General features: G+C 36.8%; 1 protein-coding gene across 3 annotated transcripts in view; it reads right to left on the bottom strand.

Annotated features, from left to right (window-relative positions):
- Positions 1–24,438, bottom strand: part of BANK1 (B cell scaffold protein with ankyrin repeats 1) — a 307,010-nt gene that overhangs the window by 26,314 nt on the left and 256,258 nt on the right. For 2 of the 3 annotated variants that reach the window (XM_036095807.2, XM_036095808.2), the window contains 3 exons: positions 16,133–16,211; positions 12,333–12,647; positions 7,756–8,058 (listed from right to left, as the gene is read on the bottom strand). In XM_036095807.2, coding sequence (XP_035951700.2) covers positions 7,756–8,058; positions 12,333–12,647; positions 16,133–16,211 — 697 coding nt within the window. Of the gene's footprint in view, positions 1–7,755; positions 8,062–12,332; positions 12,648–16,132; positions 16,212–24,438 lie in introns of all 3 variants that reach the window. The other variant, XM_036095806.2, reaches the window with a different exon arrangement.

Below are 24,438 nucleotides of genomic sequence, written 5' to 3'. Positions count from 1 at the left end.
TCAACTCTGACATTCTAAGATGCTACCAATTCTTATTTCCCAAGTCACTCCAGGCCCAAGTGTCTGGATAAATTCTTAAGTATGAATTTAAATAGGGGGCTCCGTTTTGAGGAAGAGATTATTTGTACTGAGGGCTTAGACTAATAGAAAAACTAGAAAGTTAAACCACAGACCAAGGTTAATTTTTTAGAAAATATGGAGGTGATCCTGTCCCTATGTGCTTGAATTCTTGCAGGATACTATTTTTTTTAAATCACATTTTACTGCATCAATGTTCAAAAAATGTCATTAAGGCAATTATGACATGCATCAACATTGATGACTCTGCCTCAGTGAAATCTTATTTTTCTCTTCCTACCTAAAATTGGAATTTGAGAAGAAAGGAAAATGAATACATTATTAGTAGTTGTCACCACCTTTAAACATTAAAAAAAGCCCATAGAGAAAGAAAAACAATTTTTGAAGTTCAAAATAATCTCAAACAATGCAAATGTCCCAAATACCATCCCCATTTATCTTAAATATTGGCGGAACAACTTCTATAAAATTTTCTCTAGAATAGAAATGACACTAAATGGAAAAAAAATTAGCATAGTATTAAATATTCAAAACATTAAGCAAAGCAGAACTATCAGAAGAACAGAGGAGGAGGAGAAGGTGAAATATAACGAATTCACTGGTACTATTTGTCTTTCCAGGTTGCTTTTGCAAGAACATTCTTCATGTCAACTTCATTTATGGCCTATTTCAAGCAAAGGGACCCTACCAAAGCCACCCTATCCTTAAAACATCTGACAAAAGTTATTTGGAATTTCTTTGTAAGCGGCTAAGGTAATGGAAAGTCTGTGCAATAACCAAATGCATTCATAAAGATGTGGCTTATAAACAGCAAACCCCTTGATGATCCATGCCCATTAGAAGTGCAACATAAAATGTTTAGAGCTATCACTGAAGATTATTCTCGAAACTAGAGATTTGATATAAAAAAGTGACGGATTTGTATTATGCTCTGGGTTCTCAGAATGATATTGTACAGGTAGCAGCAGTGTGTTTATTATTTACTCAATAAGCTTTCATTACGTTGCTAACTGTGTAACCAACTACAGTGTTAGGCAAAGGTAAATAAAACCCAGTCATAGTTTCCACAATGTCCTCCATTTTCATGTATTCATTTAAGCAAAGGTCAAATGTGTCCTTAGCGCCTACTGATGAGAGAGGATAGAGATGAGAAACAATCAGGGAAGGCAAAGGTAGTAATTTGACCCCTGTAGCCTTACTCTTCCTACCTTGTTCACCCCAATTTGCACCCTGTGAAAGGTAATCACAAAAAGGTGGAATGAGGCAAAAGCAAACAAACAACAAAAAACCCCACAAAACCCAAAACGCTGTAAACAACCCCTTTGTCTAAGCAGCAAAAACAGGTTAAGAGAATATTCTAATCCTATAAGTAGTCACACTGTCTAAACAAACCGAAGCTCAGAGGAGAGAGGTAGCTTCCTTGCAAATTGACCAAGACAGATTGAGCACTCCTACTGGCTTAAAACCACCATTGCATTCTGTTAGCGATAGTTACAAGTTATTAATTTGAACGAATTTATCAAACATAGGTCACCACATTTGAATAGGCACATTAGGGTTGGCATGGCCATACACAGTGACATCAGCTACATCCTGTGAAGGCTGTCCAACTGAAGGTAGTTTACTGCCTGGGAGATACATGGAATCAGGAGTTATGATACTCTCTTCTTAAAGGAGAATACTTCTGAGATTGGTAGGGAAGGAAAGTTGGAAATCACATAACTACCAGAAGGAAAATGGCATAAACATTCTAATTCAAAGGCCATATCAATTTTCTCCTAAGGAGAAAGCATGAATTTTCTCTCCAGTTTGTAATGGAAACTTTAAGTCTAATAGACATGTTCCCACAAAAATCTTCTCCCCAAACAGGAAATCTTATTATAATTTTTTTTCTCTTTCTAAGGAACTTAATTTTTACTAGAGTAGAATACAAACTGTTTTTATTTGCATATTTTCTCCTTTGATGCAAATAAGAATATTTCTATTCTAGAAATGTTTCTTATCCAGGAAGTTGAGACATTCCAAAAGACAGAGAGCAGTTGGTTTGTGGAATTCTGTGTAATTAGATCCTGAGGCCACGGCAACGAGTTTATTAGCAAAATCTCCAATCCACCACTGGGCAGGCAGGTCCTCCTTCCTCTTGTTACCAGGCAGGTAACGTGTATTGAACACCTATGGCTTGCATAGCACTGGACTGGGGGTTCGTCTCCTTCCATATAATTTCATTCAGGTTCATTGCCTGATTTTTCTTTTTGACCATTTGTATTCAATAATGATAATAAGTGAAGACATTACTCTAGTAACATCCCTAGTAATTTTCCTTTTGTTTGAAAGAGAAGTGGTTTGGGTTGTTGAGAAGCCACTGTAATACTCTGGAAAGTATGATGAGTTCATCTTTTGGTTCATCCTTGGTGATTACCAAAAACAACCTCTCTGGCTTCTCTTTTTATCCCTCTATCAGGAAATATTGCTATCTTAATAGGTAACCAATAGGACCTGGTCACACTCACTTTGAGCAGGCATTAAATACTAATTCTGCTATTAAGACTCAAACTACAGAAATGCAGATTGAAGACTCAAAAAGGACAGGGCTGTCCCACTTGTTCTGTGTAGGGTTCATTATTGATAGTTCATAAATAACTTGGAAAAGTCATGCAAGATGAGATACTGGCATTTGAAACCCAAGTAAGAAGCCAAAGGCACACCAGCTGAAAAGATCTAGCATGTCCTGTCTCACCTCTGTGTCTACAGAATACCCTCCAGCATGGTGGTTACCATTTTTGCATCCTGCTCTGTTGTGCCAGCTACGGTACCTAGGTCATTTTAATTCCCATAAAAACTCTATGCAGGAGGTTTTATCTTTTTTTTTTTTTTTTAAACAAATGAAGCAAGGTTATATCACTTGCACAACTTTTAAGTGGCTAAGTCATGATTCAAATTCAGTTTTATCCAGCTTTCCAATCTTGCATGAATTTCATGCTGGTCCCTCTGAGGAGGGTCCTCTCAGTGTGCCAAGCCCACAGGACATCTTGTTTTTCTCCAACTGCTACATATTTAGAGGAAAAAAGATGTACACACTAAAAGTACTGGTGAAAAATAATGTGAATTTAGGAAATCTAATGTGAGAAAAAAGACAACTCATGTGGATAGCTATTTGATCCATCTATGATTTCATGTTCAAGTGACCATTCTCTGAAGTACTCGATTCAGATGTTTACTTTGTCTTAACAATGGAAACAACCCATGTCATGGGTTCTCAACCTTGGCACTGTTGACAATTTGAAGTGGGTAATTCTTTGTGATGGGGCCTTTCCTGTGCCTTGTAGGAAGGATTAGTGGCATGCCTGGCCTCTACGAACTAGATGCCATTAGTACTGTCCTAGTGGTGATAACTGAAAATGTCCCTAAACATCGCCAAATGTTTCCAGGGAGGCAAATCGCCACCAGTTAAGAACTACTATTTTAGGCCAATTAAACTTCTTACGAAAGAGATATTTAACAGACTCTATAAGCATCAAAAGTTAAGGGGAAAAAGACCAGAAATTTACTCTGCTGCTGAATGAAAATTTAAGTGCTTGATGATATTTGCATTTATTGTCCCATGTAATATAAATGTCAATTTGCACCACAGTTGATTACTCTTTCTCCCTTCACTAACATGAAGGAATTGAATTTCTGGAAGATGAGACTGGAAAAGTTCTTCATTATTATGCCAGCACTCTAACAGATGGTCAGCAAAGCCCTTCGTAGGTGTCATTCAATGTTGCTGTGATGTGTTGCTGTGAGGACAGAAAACCAATCAAAACACCTGGGTCACACAGGCAGGCTGGATTCCCTCTAAAGGACGCTTCGAGCACAGGTCTAAACAACTGTTCCTTTGCCGAGCTATACCAGCGCCCTATCAAGGAAAGGGGAGAGGTGGAGAATCACAGGGGGGATACAGGGACATTGGGCTTACAAATAGAATGATAAATATGTCCCTCTGTCCTGAGAGCATCTGGGATATACATACTAAGTCTGGAAGCTAAATGGCTTGGACAAGGTCACCCAGCCAGAGAGTAGGATCCAAGGCACTTGACCTAAGGCCTACTCTAATCCACTTGACCACATTTCTTCACTAATGAGGACAGAGACCATTCCGTTCTCTCACATATACAATGATACGGATTAATTTTCCTAAGAGATTCTACAAGGTCTTTTTTTTTTCTGTTTGCATTTCAATTACATTGTATGTGATCAATTTCAAGTACAAATGAATTGCAAGTGGAAAATTTCTGAGAACAACTGAGTTGTACTTGACATTTTGGGGTCCCAGTAGCAGAGTAGCTCTCAAAAAGGTCATACACAACTTTGTTGCTCTGCAAAATGCCAAGGGCAACTCAGCAGCAATTGAAAATTGAAAGGGAAATTACAGTCTACCCCAAACCAGTAACATAGACTCTGAAGAAGGATCTTGGTTCTATTAATTATATGAGGGGAAAATGGGAAATTGCCCATTGATGCTGAAGAATTTTCCCCAATAGGCAGTCATCTCTTGTCATGATTTATGCATATAGTTTTACTACCAATCTATGTACACTATGCAAAGTGTTCATTTTCTTTCCTTGATTAGTCTTAAATCAAGAATTCTGTCATTAAGGAGGACTATAAATCCATATTAATTCCTCCATACTCTTGAAACTTAATGAACCTGATCCTCTGCCATATTATAGGGGAAAAAAGGTGGAGAGAACGCAACATCTGAAAGCACACAGACTTCAAAAACTTTTCATTTAAGAAAAATAAATTATTCTTTTGTTGTTCACCAAAATTAGGTTTAGTATGACAGGAATGGAATAAAAAATCAGAAAAATATCTCTTAATAAAAAACCATGGGTTTAGTTTTGCATTAATAAGTTACATTTCTAGGCGTGATAGTCGAAATAGAGCCTCTATTATGTTATGCTGTGTGAAAGGGATTAGAATGCTTAGCTGTATGTCAGTATCCTGGAACTTTGTCCCATTTTGTATGACCTCTCCTTTTCACATTAGTTGTACTTCAAACGTAGGATGGTTTAACTGTCAAGACAAATACCATATGATTTCACTCATATGTGGAATCTAAAAAATAAAATAAATGAATAAACAAACAAAAAGAATCAGACCTGTAAATACAGAGAACAAACTGATGGTTGCCAGAGGGGAGGGTGTGTGTTTTGGGGGGTAGGGGTGTAAAATGGGTGAAGGGGAGTGGGAGGTACAGGTTTCCATTTATGGAATGAATAAGTCATGGAGAGAAAAGGTGCAGGATAGGGAATATGGTCAATGGTGCTGTAATAGCACTGTGTGGTGACAGATGGGAGCTACACTTGTGGTGAGCACAGCATATTGTATAAAGAAGCTGAATCACTGTGCTGTACACCTGAAACTAATGTGACATTGTGTGTCAACTATACTCAAATAAAAAAATTAAAAAAAACCCATAAGATGGTTTAAAACAAGAGAAATTTAGGAACTAGTAGATTGATATATTATTCTGACCATCCTCCAGAGTGTTAATAAAGTATCCTAATGAACCACATCAATGTGGTTTTTGTCACTTTTATCATCTTTTCATCTTCCTATTCATTCAATTAATATTCCTCAAATATTCATAGTTTCTACTATGAATTCAGCACCAAGCTTGGTACCAAAAGATACAATGACGGGCAAAACCAGAAAAGGACAGATCTTATGGGTCTGAGGAGGAAATAAATATTAACAAATAATCCAGAAATAAATATATCAGTAAAGGAAATTTGTGGAGAGAACCAGACTGTTGTAGGTCCAAATCCTACATCTTCCTGTTCTAATTGAATTAGAAAGATTTCTTATAAATGCTGAAGGGTGTCAAACTTGCGATAAGTAGGGGAGATAAATAGCTTTTAAAAATTTCTTAGAGGGCGCCTGGGTGGCTCAGATGGTTAAGCGTCTGCCTTTGGCTGAGGTCATTATCCCAGGGTCCTGGGATCGAGCCCTGCATCAGACTCCCTGCTCAGTGGGGAGTCTGCTTCTCCCTCTCCCTCTGCCTGCCACTCCCCCTGCTTGTGCTCTCTCTCTCTGTCAAATAAATAAATAAATAAAATCCAAAAAAAAAACAAATAGAGAACAAGAAAGAGCTCATGGAAAATAAGAATATGACAGCCCATAGAAGGATGAGAAGATAAAATGCAAAAAATAGAACACCGCAACATAGGAGTCTCTATTTGTGGTCCTGAGAACTCCCCAAGGACTGGGATACAGAGGACGAAGTACCACTTCAGAAATTTCTCAAATACAACTAAATTCTTGTGTTGAGCTGTTTCTCTCTTCTCTCTTTAAAAAATACTTATTGGGAGGCAGTATCCTTGTCTAAGAGCTAGTAACATCCTAGATGTCACTATGCTAGACAATCTAAGAATTTCTAATTACAGCTAATCCCTGCCTTAATAATCTAGATAATTGTTCCAGTTGACATTTTATTTTAGCTGACACATTTATTAATTTGTTATTATTTTCTAATTTTTAATAGTTTCTTGAACATTATCAGCAGAACACTGATGAGCAAATATATTGTACACTGGAAATTATATATACTCGCTAAATTTTCTTATACAAATTTCTCAAAACATAATGCTTAAGCAATAGAATGGTTTCTTTTGAACATATTAAGCACAGATGAGTAAATGTGCTTCTTTTGGGCAGGTTCGTGGTATACATTTAAATGTTCTGTTTGAGTACTTGGTTTAAATTGTTTGAATGTATAATTGATTGCTTCTCAGTTTAGTTATCCCCCAAACAATTTTGTTCAAAAAATCTCTAAAAAAGTGTCACATTGTACTCTGGATATTTATTTGCATATCTATCACCTAGGAATTCCTCAAGGATGAAGAAATTGTTTTATCCCATTTTCTCAGTCCCTAGGATGGTATTTTAGCCCCAAAATGCATGCAATGCACTGATAAATAAAAGTCCATCTCTCAGACACAATGGACTTGTGGACTACATCAAACCAGACAGAGTATACAAGAGTGCCAGAAAATAATAGTAGTGTAAATATACTCTGCTGGGGCTATAGATATAAAAAAAGCTCCGGGATCTGTTAGTTTTTTTATTCAGATTCAACTGAGTAGAAAATGAGAAAGAAGAATTGAAGTGTAAAATGAAGTAGAAATTCTATGACAGATGAAGTGAATCTTAATTGTTGGGGTGAAGTACAATTATCAGAGTAATTGTGGTTGTATATCTGAGATTCTAGTTTTCACAACTTTTTAGGTTTTTAAAGTTATTTTACGTAGAATTAGGAGCAAAAAGTAAAGTTGGGGCAAAAGTAAAGTATTTACCTCTTATCTTGTGTTGCAAATTATTCATAGGAGTTGAACTTCCCTCTTAGAGAATTATAGAAAAAGTTTCAAATAGAATTTCTCCACACAAGCTGTGGTTTCATGTTCTTGGATAATTTGTCAAAATTCTCCTTCTTTAATGAAGAATTAGAAACCAGAACCCTACCCATTGTTCTTATTTTCTTTATTCATTATGTTTCTAAATTTAAAAAGGGGCCAATACAACTCACCTATGACTTGGATTTTTCATCTTTGGGGTTTTTGACCCCACTAAAAAGAGGACAATTCCTCCCACCCCCAAAACACTCGCACACACACACACAACAAAAAGCATTACCTTGAGCTATGTAAGGTGTGGTTTCCTCTTTTGGAGGGATATTTGTGGGTCGAGGTGTAGGGGCAGGAGGTCTGTTTATAATAAAAGACCGACTCCCCAATTTTTTCTTTGTACTCATATTGGCCAGTATCACGTCATAGTCACTGTCTTCAGTCTCAACAAGCGTGTACGGGTCTTCCTCCTTCTCCTGCTCCTTTTCATCTTCTTTCTTTTCTTCTTCTTTGGGTTCACCTCCTGTTTCTTGTCTTGCTCCGAGATCACACCAATTTTGACTTCTTTCCGTCTGGCCTTCCACCATTTTCCCTGCTTATGAAATATTTAGATGGTGGTTACTCTTCTATTTTATGCAATATTGTTGATGTCCATCTGTCACTTCCTTGAAACTCTCCCCAAATAATTTATATATACTCTCATAAATTTCAAAATGAAAAGTACACTATATAATTTACTAACGTATTCTCCTGCAGTTTGTAATTGTTAACTTTGTTTAAAGAAAAAGTTTGGGGGCACCTGGGTGGCTCAGATGGCTAAGCGTCTGCCTTCGGTTCCGGTCATGGTCCCAGGGTCCTGGGATCGAGCCCCACATCGGGCTCCCTGCTGAGCGGGGAGCCTGCTTCCCCCTCCCCCTCTGCCTGCCGCTCCCCCTGCTTGTACTCTCTCTCTCTCTGTCAAATAAAAAATAAAAAATCTTAAAAAAAAACAATAACGGTTGGTTTGGGCTCCTGGCTGACTTAGCCAGTAGAGCATGCAACTCTTCATCTCAGGGCTGTAAATTTGAGCCCCACTTTGGGAGTAGAGTTTACTTAAAAATATAATCTTAAAGAAAAAAAAAGGTTTGTTTAAAACATGGACTTCTTTGAAAACATATAAATAGGCATATAAGTATTTTCCAGATAATTTATAAGGGATTTAATATCAGAAAATCGAGTGATAAAACTAAGCCTCAAATCCCAAACGCTTTGGAAAACTTGTTTTTCAAGCAGAATATGCTAAGATTTTTTTTTTTTTCACTTGAAGTTATTTCACCTTTCATTGGGCCTGCACTGGGTGTTCCGCCTAACATTCAATTTACCTGCAAATGACAGGGGGACTAGCCAAACATGCCATCACTTGGCTTCTTACAGGAAGTCTCACTGTGGCTTAACAAACTGAGGTTCCAAAATGCAACTCTTGATGTCTGTAAGACAGCGTGAACCTCATTCTTAGATAAAGAACACTGAAAGTAGGGTTTGTGACAAGGTGGCATGGATAATCAATGACTTGAAGATTAATTCATATGAAAAGAGTAATCTTTCATGGTTTTAATAGCCAGTAAAATCTTTACATATTTTTTAAAGAATGTATTAAAATATTTTGTAGCAGTTATTTAGAAGACAAAGGTATCGCATACTTTGGTTAATAAATAAGTTGGAAAACATTTTGATGGCTCCCTGCCACACCAATGAGAATTTTATTAAAAATTAGACTTTTGGGGCACCTGAGTGGCAGAGTCAGTTAAGCATCTGACTCTTGTTTTCGGCTCAGGTCATGATCTCAGGGTCTTGGGATCGAGCCCCCTGTCAGGCTCCTCACTCAGCATGGAGTCTGCTTGAGACCCTCTTTCCGTCTCCTTCTGCCCCTCCCCACCCGTTCTCTCTTTCTCTAAAATAAATAAATAAAATCTTTAAAAAATTAGACTTTTGACAGATGTTTTGCTTAAAGCATTAATGAAAACAATAAAATGGAAAGAATTTCAGTTACTGACTGAAAAATCATTACTTTTGTGGGTTGTTCTGAGAGATTCATGCACGTGACTTAAGGGAGAACTATTCTGCTTCCTCTTCAGTGACAATCTGACCAAAAAAATTTAGGTTATTTATGGATATTTTAGTGGAAAAATGTAGAAGCTAAGGAGAAAGACAAGTTGTAGAGCAGAATAAAATATATATTATCTTAAGTAGTTCAGCCATTGTTCTGGGTAGGCTCATGAGGACTCCCCCAAAGGAGTCTTAAATCTGATTGTTTCAGTTAGTTTAAGCCAAGAAGTACTAATGACTGCACGCCTAGCACTAACTTCCAAATCAGCATGACTTGCCTTTCTCCCTATGAATAATATGGTACTGAGATTTTGACTTCATGACTTCTGTTTCACTGACAGCATAACAGGTGAAACCAGATTAAGTGTGTGGGAAACATTTTTACAGTGTTTCATTTTTAGCGGAATGTGTCAACTATCTTACTTTTATCAACCCATTTCCTGAGCTGCTAACTCCCTTTGTTTCTCCACCCACCTTCCTTCCCAACTCTTTCTAAAGTTGGGCTTGCACCAGAAATAACACATTTTACTTTTTTATTTCTCAATGTATCAGATTCCACTTTTCATGTCAGAGTGGGGCTTGAGCATTCTTAATTTAAACTGTACATTAGTAAATAAAGTTGAAAATAAATCACTCCTATCATTCTAATTTTTGAAAAAAAAATTAGAGGAAGAGTGTGTAACAAAGAGAAGACTCTTCAAAGCTGAGGAAGCCTGTTTATAGAAGTATTTGATACATTCTAATTACAGGCTCTGTGGTCTTGGGTCTGAGTCAAAGAGGGATCATAGTGATTGTTGCCTTGCATGTGTGTTGTGAAGATAAAAAGGGACAATGTGTTCTTTATAAACCAAAAAGTGTTCTATAGTGTTTTGTATTCTTGTTTTCTCCAGTGAATATGCCCATAAATCCATCATGGGGAATCTGATGCTCAGGACATGAGGAGGGGGCCTCACTTTTTTGATAATTTGAGGGCATACGAAACTAGTCTTAGAAGACAATTCTGAAGGTATCACTAGCTAAATTCAAAGAACCCATACCAAATCTCCGGCAAAAAAAAAAAAGAAGTGGTAGCTTCTAGTCTTACTTTTTACTAAGACCTTAATCAAAGAATTTTAAGAAAAAATATTGACATTTTATTTTCCATTTACAATATTTCCAATATTAGCCCTATGAAAGATGAGATCAAAAGTAACACTGCATAGAAAGTGTAAAAGTACAGTTCTAAAATAAAAAGTGGGGATTTTTTGTTTTATCTTGCTTTTTCTATTTGGTACTTCTCAGAAGATATATTAGCCAATGTATACTTCTGGTTTTAGATATCTGGTAAATAGTCTCTATAGAGTAGTTTTAGACCTCCTAACCAATATACTATGCATAAAAATTTACATTTGGGAAAATATTATTTATTATTAGTCCTTTTAAGAGATTTAGCCTGATAAAAGACAACTTTGCCTTCTTAACAATGTATTTTAATAATTATATGAAATTATTCACATCTGTAGAAAGTGAGAAAATATACCAGAATTTTATTGTCAGTGTGCTGCTTATCTATGTCTCTCTTCCCACCCCCAGTATTGATACACTTACTTCACTGATCTACCGCAACGGTCTATAAGAGCTTGGCTCATAGTAGGTAATCAATAAATATTTGTTGAATGAGTGAAAGAATCAGAGGCGTGACCATGAGGTTTTCCATACTTTCCATTAAGGAGGACTCTTCATCTCTAAATACAGTGTATAACCTTAGTAAAGGTTTATGTTCATCAACTTGAACCTTTATAGAGACAGGCCCTTCAATGATGCAAATGCTAAATTTCATGGCTTCAAAATCCACCTTTTTTAAACAGTGTTTATATATATTTTGTAGCCCTCTAGGGCTCAACAGCTAAAAAGTATAATGACAAACGGAGTTTTAATAATAGATATTTCTTTCATCTTTCTTATTAAAACTTCATTGTAAGAACACTTTTTGAATTTGGAAAGTAGATATAAAATAGTGATCAATAAAGTGGGTGATAATTAGTGACTGTAGAGTGAACCTGGAGCTGGAAGTCTGTTAGGCTGTTGAACACTCCAGCCAGGTAAGTCCAATACGGAAGCTCATCTTGATGGTACCTGCACCACCCCCTTCCCCCACGCCCCCTCCCCCACCATTACACAGGTCATTCTTGCGTTTGGGAAGAAATGTAATCATAGCCCTTTAACTGTTCTTCCACTTTAGCAATATATTGAGTGTTCTTAGACTTCGGTCTCAATGCAGTGTGTGATAAACTCTTTACCACTTGCTTCCCCTGCAGCTACCAGTGGAGTGAAAGTGCCCAAGGTCATTTTCAAATCTGTAAAACATTAGCCTTTTCCTTTTGCCAGACAACTAAGAGTACTTTTTAAAATACTTTCCCACATGATTCTTGAGGTGCATTTTATGTGAAGGACTACAGACTCCTTCCAAGTTTTATTGCTTTACTTACTTAAAGCTTTATAATGAGACTGTTCTAGAAGAAAGGGAGGGAGGGGAGGAGGAAGGGAAGGAGGGAGGAAAGAGGGTGAGGGGAGGAAGAGAAAAGGAAAGAAAGGAAGAGAGAGAGGGAGGGAGGGAAAGAGGCTGTGGGTGAATTAGTGGCAGGTATCTCTTGCTTGATTTCTGAGGCCTTAGTTAAGGAAGAGCAGGAAAGCTGCTCTTGGTTTTAAAAGCTGATCTTCCCTGTAACAAATCTGCCACTGCACTATATGCTATGGAAGCCTGTCAAACTTCTGTTGTTGTTGTTTTAACCTTAAACTTACCCTGTAATGTGCAGTGCGGTGTTTCCAGTTGGGAGGCAGCAGCTACAGGTCGTGGCGGGGGGAGAGGGGGTCTGCAGCTCACGAGTTGCTCTGGTGAATTATGTTCTGGATTGTCTCCAGGAATGAACACATACAAGTCATCATCATACTCGTTCACAGAACTCCCACCTCCAACCTCTGCGAGGCTCTGCTCGGCCTCTGTGCCCAATGCATTCTCTTTTTCTTCCTTCTCCAGTTCATCGGCCTCAGCTCCTTCCGCACGCCGCCTGTATGAAGTCCGCCCGCTTGCGCGATGAAATGCTGGGTTCTGTGTGGCTGTTCATGATGAAGATGGTAGATTTCATTTAAACACACCATCTGGAGGCATTTCATATTTTCTAATTTCATACAGAAGTGGTAGTACTGCTAATAAAGCTTTTATGAGCTGATATGGTAGAAAGATGACAATCGCATAATTTTAGTGAATAGTCATTCTTGGGCTTTTAAAATATTTACCAAATGAACAGTGAAAGCTTCGTCATATCTTGCTACCTCACTATACGACACATACATACAATAACATTCTGGCTCTCTAGAGTTATTGTTTGAGCAGAGTTATGTATATGTTTGTATTACTGCACTTTTATTAGAAAACGGTATAACTGACCTAATCAGTAAAAAGTAAGTTGTGGAAAAGGTAAATACAAGGAAAAAAATAAACCTTAACTTGCTTGTAAATAATGCAGTGATTATCATTATTATCATAATAATGTGATCTTATTAATTATATTTTAATATATAATTATCAACCGATTATACCTTAATTCTTGAAAATATGTTAATATTTTTTGGTGGAGAAGGCATCCAAATCACCAATAGTAGGTAAATCTTTCTAAGACTCAGTTCTGTCACCTATAAAATATATCCTATGCTGAAGCTTAACCAAACAATCCAAATTCCCTCCATCTTAAGAATCATGATTACATCATTTGTTTTTATAGGGTACACAACAGATACCCTCTAACCACTCGGGAAGAATTGAAAAAAGATATTATAATGCAATAACTTTAAATCTTAAAATTTTTTGTTTAAATTTTCTTTATAAAAATTCTGCTTTAAATAAAGGATTCACAAAATTTTAAAACAAACTTGGAATCTCTAAATTGGAGGGACTATGTGAATTGTTGTCGTTGTCAGTGCAATAAACAAGCAGAAGATTGTTGTTTTAAAGTGTTGCTAAGCTGAGATTTGGCTAAAGAAGCCAATTGGCAGAGTATGGAGAAAAAGGACTTTTTTTCTTTTTAAACAACGCACAGTTACTTTGTAGAAACTTTTCAGTTATGGGAGAAAATTAGTGATGAGGAAAAATCGTGCCATGATGGTACTCCTATTTCTACATGGAATTTTATTTTTTATTGTTCTTTCCTTTCATGTGAGAAAGATGTAATTTCAGTACTAGAACTGCAGACCAAGATTCTTTAATTAACAGCCTAAGCAGAGCAGCCAACAGAAGGAGATCTCTTGCACAAATCTCATTCATCTTTCTTCCTCTAACTCCAAGCACTGAGCCTGAAATAAAGTAGTCTCTAGAAATGTTGATGGAGTCAATGATGTAGTCACTGAAAAGGAATTATGGCTCAGGCTAGCAAAGGAACTTCACTATTTCTGTCTGGGCAAATCGATCATCAACTTAGAACTACACTCATGCTATAGGAAATTACTTGTAGCTGCTTTATGTTTATGTATTCAGTGTTTACGTTTTATGCATGTACTTTCTGAGCCACAGAGTCTCCTTGGTCCTTGTCAAAAATGTCCAAACCTGGAATCCAGCCCTGGAGAGTTAGATGTAGTGGTCAGTGAGTTTTAGCAAGCTTCATAGCGATGGCGATACCAATGGAAATCTGTCAACTAAGGTGTGCTGTGCTTCACCCCCTATCTCATTAAGGAGCCTGAGGCCTGAGTCCAGTCACACAGAATTTCAAACACAAGACAATTCCAGGTCCTAATGATCTGTGGAAATGAGGTTGCTCTCTATAAATAATGGAAATAACATTTTTCTCTTTATAGGCAGTTCTTCTGAGGATTAAATCATAATAAATGGTCACTATCAGTTTTATTATTACTAAAAGCAAAAATAAAATGTACAACTTTAAAAATCAGTGCATTAATTCCTTAATATTTAGCATTATTTTGTATTATGCCATAACTTTTTAAGGTGTTTACTGATTTGCCAAATTATGCTAGATAGACATTGTATTTAATTGTATTTGATTTGCAGGTCAATTTGCCTACCACTTGAGAAACCAGTGGTCAATAATGGCTAGCTGAATATCAGCTGTGCAGTGTTAAAAGGGCAATGCCCTGCGGCCAGAGAATGCTTGCTATGTGAGATGTCACCGTGTGGTGAACAAACAAGAGAGTGGTCAGAGATGGGACCGAGAAGGTTACCTAGGGCTTTTTAGATGATGATGAGGATAAGTATGATGGGAAAGTATTGGGAAATTTGGAACAGAAAAATGACTAACTCCTTCAGGAGCATAGAGTATTAGGGATGGCAAATGTGGAAGCTGCTTACGCCAGGTTTCTTAATAGTAGTACTGCTGACATTTTGGACCGGATAATCCTGTGTCATGTGGGGTATGTCCTGTGCATCGTAAGATATTTAGCAGAATTTCTGGTGTTCACCCACTGAATGCTAGTTGTAAACCTCCCTTCTCAAGTCATGATAATAAAAAAGCTTCTGTTCATTGACAAGGATCCTCTGTTGTGAGTGGGAAATAGTCCCTCGCTGAGAACCACTGTGCTGTTGCAATAATCCAGGGAAAGCTGACGGCAGGATGGATTAGGATAAGTCATGGAAGAGTGAGGAACAGCTGAATGCTGGCTATGCTGTGAAGGTAGAGTCAACAGTCCTGTCTGATTGTATTGGATATGGGGTGAGAGAGGAAGTAAAAAAGCCAACGGAGACTCCCAGGTTTTTGGATGGAATTAAACAAGGAAAGAATCTTCGCTTACTGAGACGGGAAAGTCAGCAGGTGGTGTAGGTTTGAAAGGGTCAGGCATTAGGGTTTTTGGATTTGGAAATGCTGAGTGGGAGGTGCCTATCAAGCATGTTGGTGAAGATGCTGAGCAAGCTATTGTATATCAGGGGAATCTGGAATAATGGGTAGAAGACTGAATTAGTCTTCAGACATTAGAATATAGAATTACATCCTATTATAGCCAGTAAGGACCTTAGAGAGAGTTGTAGTCCAAGCTTCTCATTGCCTAGCAGAGAAAACTAAGGTCTGAAAAGAATGTGACTTTGTTTTTTTAAAAAATGAAAAAACAGAGTTGTCAAATAGAATATTTGCATCAACCTGACTTGTGTATTCTCTCTGGGTAGGAAAGACTAACAACTGAAGAGAGAAGGAACACAAGCAGGGGGAGTGGGAGAGGGAGAAGATTTTATTTATTTATTTGACCGAGAGAGACACAGCGAGAGAAGGAACACAAGCAGGCGGAGTGGGAGAGGGAGAAGCAGGCTTCCCGCCGACCAGGGAGCCCAATGTGGGGCTTGATCACAGGACCCTGGGACCATGACCTGAGCTGAAGGTAGACACTTAACGACTGAGCCACCCAGGGGCCCCTTAATAGAAGTATTTAAACTAGCAAGATAATGTAGTAACATTTCTACCACATTATAAATTAAAAGTCATTCAGTTAATTAAATGCCTTTCCATGCTCTCTTATGCTCTCTTCAGTCTTATTCTACCAGTTATATGTACCTTAATACAGATGCTACATATATACATATATTCATAACATCCAGGAACACTTACTGGGAGAATATGTAAGTAGTGAGGTAATATCATCTTCATAGTCATTTTCTTGCTCATCATTTCTGCTAACTTCTGGGATCTGAAAAAAAATGAATGTAATTTTTAACAATATCCATTAATTTTAATACATCTGCATCTACATACACCAAATGGAAGTTAATACCTGTGGAAATAATTGTTTTAGTTTTTATTTAAATACTTTGATTATACTATGTATCTTGGCTATTATATTTGTGCCATCTACAAGTGTTCAATGACACAAAGTATTAAAAGTATAACTGTGGCAATAGAATGTTTATAATAGACAATAAATTAATTTAAAAATGAAACTTAGAGCAACTACTTTAAGATTCAAAACAATAGTCATGAAATTTAGGTGCAATAAGTAAGTCTTAAATAAAATTGAACAGGACTATTTCTCTTAAAAACCATGAGCTTTCAGGGGCACCTGGGTGGCTCAGTCAGTTAAGTGTCTGCCTTGGGCTCAGGTCATGATCCCAGGGTCCTGGGATCGAGTCCTACATCAGGTTGCCTGCTCAGTGGGGAGTCTGTTTCTCCCTCTGCTCTGTTCATGTTCTCTCTCTCAAATAAATAAATAAAATCTTAAAAAAAAAAAAACAAAACCAAAAACAAAGCATGAGCTTTCCTTCATTTTAACATTTCTGTATCTTTAATCTGTTCAAAAGACATTCTTAATTACATCAAGTATTATAATACAGTGAGACAGTGGAATTGTAAAATGGCTTATTTTCCATCTTTAAAAAGAAAAAAGAAACAGAGTAAGGGGATTTATGTTTGTTTTTCTGAAGTCAGTTTCACTACACTCAGAAGGGAGAATTACTGAAAAAAGACAGAAATCTGTTATCTCTGAATTGCTAGTCTTTGTTTATAATCTCTGAAGGAGACATAGGGTCCACAGTAGTGGAACATATTTGTGCTCCTAGAGTAAGGAAAGTAATACCAGTGACAACTGTGAGAAAGCATCTAGAGAAAGAGATGGAGGTTCGTTGCATTAACATAGGTCACATTTTGTTACCACAAACTGTAAGTGATTATTCAAATGATTTATGCTTTTGTTTTTATTAAAGCTGAAATGATGAGTCCATTTGCTCTGCATTGGGAATGTCCCTTTAAAAATTAGAAGCATCCATACTGAAGCATTATTACATTTATAATAGCTTTGGTATGCAAAAGTATTTGACCTGCATATTGATTTCATCAATTTGGTTGGTCACTCACTTTGGCCAATGGGACCCCAGTGGAATTTATTCTTTCTTTCTTTCTTTTTCCTTCTTTCTTTTTCTTTCTTTCTTCTTTCTTTCTTTCTTTCTTTCTTTCTTTCTTTCTTTCTTTCTTTCTTTCTTTCTTTCTTTTTTTTTTTCTTTTTCTTTCTTTCTTTCTTTCTTTCTTTCTTTCTTTCTTTCTTTCTTTCTTTCTTTCTTTCTTTCTTCCCATCCCATCCCTTCCCTTCCCTTCCCTCCCCTACCTTCTCTCCCTTCCTTTTCTTTCCTTCCCTCCTTCCTTCCTTTTCTTTCTTTCCTTCCTTCCCTCCTTCCTTCTTTCCCTCCCTCCCTCCTTCTTTCTTCCTTCCTTCCTTCCTTAACTAATGCTACCCAGAGAAACAACATGGTTTTTGATTTCCAGTGGAATCTTGAAAATAAAATTCTCTTTAGTATTTTTTTACAGTGAGCCTGATTCAGAAGCCCATTTTATATTTAAGTCATATTTTCCCCTTGGTGGACTCAATCAAATGCTAATATGAAAAGCCATGTAACTTTACAAGGGAGATTGACATGTTGATTGATATTTGCATGCTTTGGTATTAAATGCATTGTTTAATACATTTAAGCCATTCTTTGTTTCCAATTACCCTGACCTCTTTATTTCATAAGATAGATCAAGAACCTATTAAAAAAAATCCATAATACTGTTAAAATCATATCATGGAAGTTTTTACTAGTTAGATAACAGGGATGGTTTTCAAAGGTTTCAGAAATTATGTGAAAATTTCCTATGTACTATTCACAAGCCTAGATATTATGAGCTCAAAATCAGTGTGAATTAATAAAGAGACTGTGGGCAAGTGTGTCAGTGTGTGGGGCTGTATGTGTGTTCACTGAGGTTACAATCTAATGGAATCATTTTTGTGTCATAACTTAAGCTATATGACATTTGTATTAATGAACAAACAAGCAAGCCCAAAAATGTATTGAAGGAAGAAGCTTTCCAAATTTAAAAAGTAGCTAAGTTCGACAGATTTGAGCAGGTTCATAAATATTATGTAAAACCGACATTTTGTATATCAGGCAATGCAGACACTAATTGTTTTCTCAGGAAAGAGAGGAAGGAAAACAATTAGTGTCTGCATTGCCTGATATTGGGGAGGGTACGTGCTATGGTGAGCACTGTGAATTGTGTAAGACTGTTGAATCACAGATCTGTACCTCTGAAACAAATAATACATTATATGTTAAAAAAAAAAAAAAGAAGATAGCAGGAAGGGAGAAATGAAGGGAGGGAAAATTGGAGGCGGAGACGAACCATGAGAGACGATGGACTCTGAGAAACAGACTGAGGGTTCTCGAGGGGAGGGGGGTGGGGGGATGGGTTAGCCCGGTGATGGGTATTTAAAGAGGGCACATACTGCATGGGGCACTGGGTGTTATGCACAATGAATCATGGAACACTACATCAAAAATTAATGATGTAATGTATGGTGATTAACATAACATAATAAAAACAAATAGGTTTCTTACTTGAGTTCCTTACACTTAAAATCAGATTTATCTTCAAAAATATGTTAGATTCGTGACATGAATAACTTGAATGAAATCAATGATGGCTTCAAAGACAAGTGTGATAGCCCTCTGACATACAATCACTTTGGTATTTGGCTGTGTGGTGCGGTGGGCAGAGAATGGATGGTGAAGTCAATCTAAGGACAAATCACAGCTCTATTATTTATTAGCTGCATGATATCAGGCAAGATACTTAACTCTAAATCTCATATTCTATCCTGCCAAATGTGAATAGTAATATGTATGCCATCAGTTTGCTGAGAGGGTTAAATTAGAATAATGTAAGCAAAGCACATATTACTTCTACCACATAGTAAGTGCTCAAAAATGTAGCCTGCACATGTTTCCTTCATGCTATAAAATATAGATCTGCATTTAATAAGCACAGTGATCACATCGATTTGATGGGAGAATCATCAATAATAAATCAATAATTATTGAACTTATTTCTTCTCAACTGTGTGCCTCTAGAAGTTCTGCTGATAGAAAAAGAACGGAAATATAAGTTTTCTATGTGATTGAAGTGTGGCATTGTGGTTTTGTTATTAGAAATACTTAGATAATTTGCAAGATAATAGAGATAAGAATGGAAAAAAGAGGTAATTCTTTTTTTTTTTTAAGATTTTATTTACTTATTTGACAGAGAGAGACACAGCGAGAGAGGGAACACAAGCAGGGGGAGTGGGAGAGGGAGAAGCAGGCTTCCCGCTGAGCAGGGAGCCCGATGCGGGGCTCGATCCCAGGACCCTGGGATCATGACCTGAGCCAAAGGCAGCCGCTTAACGACTGAGCCACCCAGGTGCCCCAAAAGAGGTAATTCTTTAATAAGTTCCTTTTTCTAAGGCTAGACTCTGACTTCATTCAATTGTTAAATATTTATGCAGGCCTAATATGTGCTAACTACTCTGTTAGCAATTAGGGAAAATAAGTTAAAAATAAAAGAAGAGACATAATTTCCATTCTCACAACTATCATTTTTTTATAGGGAGAGAAGACAAAATAATAAAATGATTAGAATACAATATTTTACTTCACTACACAAATCCAGTCCTTAGAGGTGAAATGGAGAATTAAGAAATAATCAGATAATCAGGGCAAAATTTTATTAATTTGCTTTTTTTGTGAGGAGATTGGATTAAAAAATTACCTTGATACTTGCCTTGAGTCCCAGTTCTCTAAATGAAAAATCCAGCTTAAATAATAAAATCTACTAGCTGAATATGCTCAATTTAATATTCCAGCCCACAGATAGTCCTTGCAGCACACAATGTTTAATGAAATTAAAATCATTCATTATCAAAGATAAACTAAAAAGAGAACTTCTTGTTGACTGAGGTTTATAAAGCTCCACCTGGCTTTGGCATCTAGCACTGTACAAATTGATCATAATTTTCTGATTTTTGAGGGAGTGAATAAAAACAATCTTCGCATGGCAGTTGGTTTCCAAATCTTGTTATGAGATTCTGAAGATATTATAATTAGCTTAACTCTCGCCCAGCTTTCCATACTGTTGATTTTCACGATTTTGCCAGCGGTAAAGCACATGGCAGTCTGTGGAATGAGAGTAAGAAGACACATATATGTTCGAAGAGTAATGAATTGGCCCTGTAATATTTTACATTTTATCCTAAATGAAGGCACTAAGCTGCAGAATCTGAGATAATATTCCAATGGAAGTAATAAAGATTATACTTCCTAAATGTGAGTAATAATGAACAATGATTTACTAAAGCCATGAATAATAATATCAGAGCCTCAAACATTTTTTTCAAAGGCGCATAGTAGGACTATATTATTTTAGCTCTCATTACATCTTTTAAGAGAATTTGTTTCTCCTTAGGCCTTTAGGAATATGGTATAAAAGTAGAATCATATGATTTTTTACAAAGTTCTCTTTATATAATAGGAATTAAAATCTTGAGTGTAAAAATTAAATAGGAAGTCCGCCCATGACTGGAAAAGAATAAAGAAGAATAAAAGAGATGAGCTGTGAGGGGAGGGAAAAGTGGACATTTTCCTTAGTACGGACTAAAATTTGTCCTGAGGATATATGCTCCATTTTTTTAGACAGCCTTTTGATCTTAATCTCTGCCCATGATGCAGCTCTAACAACAGCTATGAACTCCAGGCTCGGCACGTGACCCTGTGACCACACTCTCACTCTTTTGGTAGTGTTTGTTTCAAACCCACCACAGGTGTGGCTTCATCGATGAGGTACCTGTACCTTTATTGGACCATACACTTGATTTGATTTCAGCCATCTCTGTCACTAAAGTGGGAATGACAAAATTTCAATTCATTCTTTTGTTAGGATTATAGCTGTGAATGTAAGAAATAGTTATTTTTATTTAAAATTATGGAATTCCAAAATTTGAAAGGAATCTGTGGATAACTGGTTTATTCTCTTGTCCACACACTGATACAATACTAAAATAATGTGTCACAATAAAAATGTAGGATTTAGATATTTTTCCAAGCAAAAGTTGTTTTTATATGTGGTCTATAGTCTGCACTGCCCAGCCCTCTTTACAGGTTGGCTTTTCTTGGGTTCCATACTAGTCCCTTTCCTCTTGTCACAGAATGCATTTTCTCTAGGTGATCTTATTCACTCCATTCTCTTTAATTTATATCTATATCATGATCATTCCTGGATTCACCATTTGCTTCAAACTTTCCTGAGGTCTATATTCTAGGATTCAGCAAAGGATATTAGAATAAATAGTTATAAAAGTGAAGGGGAAAACCTGGAGGCAGAGATATCAGAAAATCATGAGAGAGAACGCTTTAGATTGAATGTTTGTGTCTACACCCAAAATTCATATGTTGAAATTCTAACTCTCAAGGTGATGGTATTAGGAGGTAGGGCCTCTGGCAGGTGATTAGGTCATTAGAAAGGGCCCTCATGACTGGGATTAGTACATTATAAAAGTAACATACAGAGATCCTTTACCCCCTCTGCTGTATGATGACACAGTGAAAAGATAGCCATCTATGAACAAGGAACAGTGCCCTCACCATACATTGAATCTGTTGGGACCACATTCTGGGAATTCCCAGTCTCCAGACTGGTGAAAAGTAGTCATTTTTTTCAAAGGCGCATAGTAGGACTATATTATTTTAGCTCTCATTACATCTTTTAAGAGAATTTGTTTCTCTTAAAAGTAGGTGTTACTTATAAGCATCAGTTTATGGAATTTTTGTTATGGCAACCTGAATGGACTAAGACAGAGGGTTTCAAGTAAATCCCAATATTAAATGATTCACCAGGAATGAAAAAGAAAAACTCTGAAAACAGTTCACAGTATTTTTCAATAAAGTCACTGGTGACCCTGGTGAGGGGAATTATAACAGAATTGGATGAATTCATACTGGATTGAAGAATCCTAAAATGGAAGTGAAGAATGGAAGGCAACATGTATAGAATTTCAAGAACCATGATATGAATAGGTCAACTGTGCTTAAAATTTTTCAACAAATGAATTAGAGATGTCAGTGAAAGTGTTTTATTGTAGACAAGGGTTGTGAAGATGGTAATAACATCCAGAGCACACGTGCACAAAACATGGTACTAGGCAGAGTGGGATATACAGACATGAAAATCATGATCCCAAACCTCAAGAATTTTACAACTGTGGAGAAGAGAAGGAATATAGATAAGGCAAAATGAAACAAGCTTTTAGGGGCACCTGGGTGGCTCAGTCGTTAAGCATCTGCCTTCGGCTCAGGTCATGGTCCCAGGGTCCTGGGATAGAGCCCCACATTGGGCTCCCCACTTGGTGGAAAGTCTGCTTCTCCCTCTCCCACTCCCCCTTCTTGTGTTCCCTCTCTCGCTGTGTCTCTCTCTGTCAAATATATAAATAAAATCTTTAAAAAAATTAAAAAAATGAAACAAGCTTTTAAAATATACATATACTTGAAAGAGGCTATAAGATAGAAACATGTAATCATTTCCATCAGGTGGATGGAACAGAGAACAATTGAGGGTAGGTGGTATTCAAGCTGAGACTTAGAGGGTAAGTATGGTTTTAATCTGAAAAAAAAAAAAAGGGAGGAAGCAAATTCTTGGCTGATGGGTAAACATGACTAAAACAGTAGGACGACCTGGTGAATGGTTCCTAGTTGGTTTGATTAGGTTGCATGGAAGGATATATTTGAATGTCAAGATGTGGTGGTGCATTATGATTTGATTTTACAAACTTTTAAAGGTTCTTGAGTATGTAATTACTTCCCAAGAAGTGGGAAGAAGCATGTTCCTGCTTGTATTTTAGAAAAGTAATTCTGGTAATAGTGGGTAAGAGGGAGAGGGGGCTATTTCAATAGTAAAGGTGAAGGATATTGAGGACTAGTGAAAGAAAATATTTAATGAAGAAGGCATATTTAATAAATATCAAGGAGATGAGATGAACAAGATTTTTTACAGTTTTGATGCCAAAGGCTGGAGGAAAAGGGTCAAATATGGCTATGTAAATTTCTGTTCAGCTCAATGCTATATGGTACCCTCTAGAGAACTTTTGTCATTTAGAGATGAAAACACTGATTAAAAACATCTTTCCTGGGGCACCTGGGTGGCTCAGTCGTTAAGTGTCTGCCTTTGGCTCAGGTCATGATCCCAGGGTCCTGGGATCGAGCCCCACATTGGGCTCTCTGCTCAGCAGGAAGCCTCCTTCTCCCTCTCCCACTCCCCCTGCTTATGTTCCCTCTCTCGCTGTGTTTCTCTCTGTCAAGTAAATAAATAAAATCTTAAAAAAATCTTTCCTATGAAACAGGAGGTCAGAGTCTGAGGTCAAGATATAATATCAACATCTTAGATATCCTTTGCATTGTTTCATGTAACATTTGAAAATACATTTGGAATGGATATATGGCCATTAAATGGTGATTCTTCCCATGTCTTTATGAAGTTAAGAATCTCACCAATTTGGAAAAACAGAAATCAGTTAATTTTATGATGGTCAAATAAACTTTTAAGTCAACAAGACTTTTTTTTTTTTTTTAAAGATTTTATTTATTTATTCATGAGAGACAGAGAGAGAGAGAGAGAGGCAGAGGGAGAAGCAGGCTCCCAAGGAGCAGGGAGCCTGATGCGGGACTCGATCCCAGGACCCTGAGATCATGACCTGAGCCGAAGGCAGACGCTTAACCATCTGAGCCACCCAGGCGCCCCTCAACAAGACTTTTAACTATGAAACAGACTGATAGAATTGAATTGAAGAATAAGTACAAAATCCCAATTAAGTTATAAAGATAACAAAAGAGTGCTTAGATTCAATTGGACAATAAACTATAAATTACATTTAATCAAATCCTACTATATTTCTTTCCTAGAAATGAAAAAAATTTTTAAAAGGTTGTCATGAAATTACATGGATTGATTGGGTATTAGATGCTTCTGAACAATACACTGAAAACAAAAACCAGATAGTTGTATCTATCATTTAGAAATGATGTTGAATAGAATGGAGACAGCAGCAAGAAGGGGTTTGGTAAAAGAGAGAAAAACAGAGAAAA

This window comes from Halichoerus grypus, chromosome 3, assembly GCF_964656455.1.
Source record: "Halichoerus grypus chromosome 3, mHalGry1.hap1.1, whole genome shotgun sequence".
Classification (NCBI taxonomy): domain Eukaryota; kingdom Metazoa; phylum Chordata; class Mammalia; order Carnivora; family Phocidae; genus Halichoerus; species Halichoerus grypus.
This window is presented reverse-complemented; position numbering and strand designations above follow the sequence as displayed.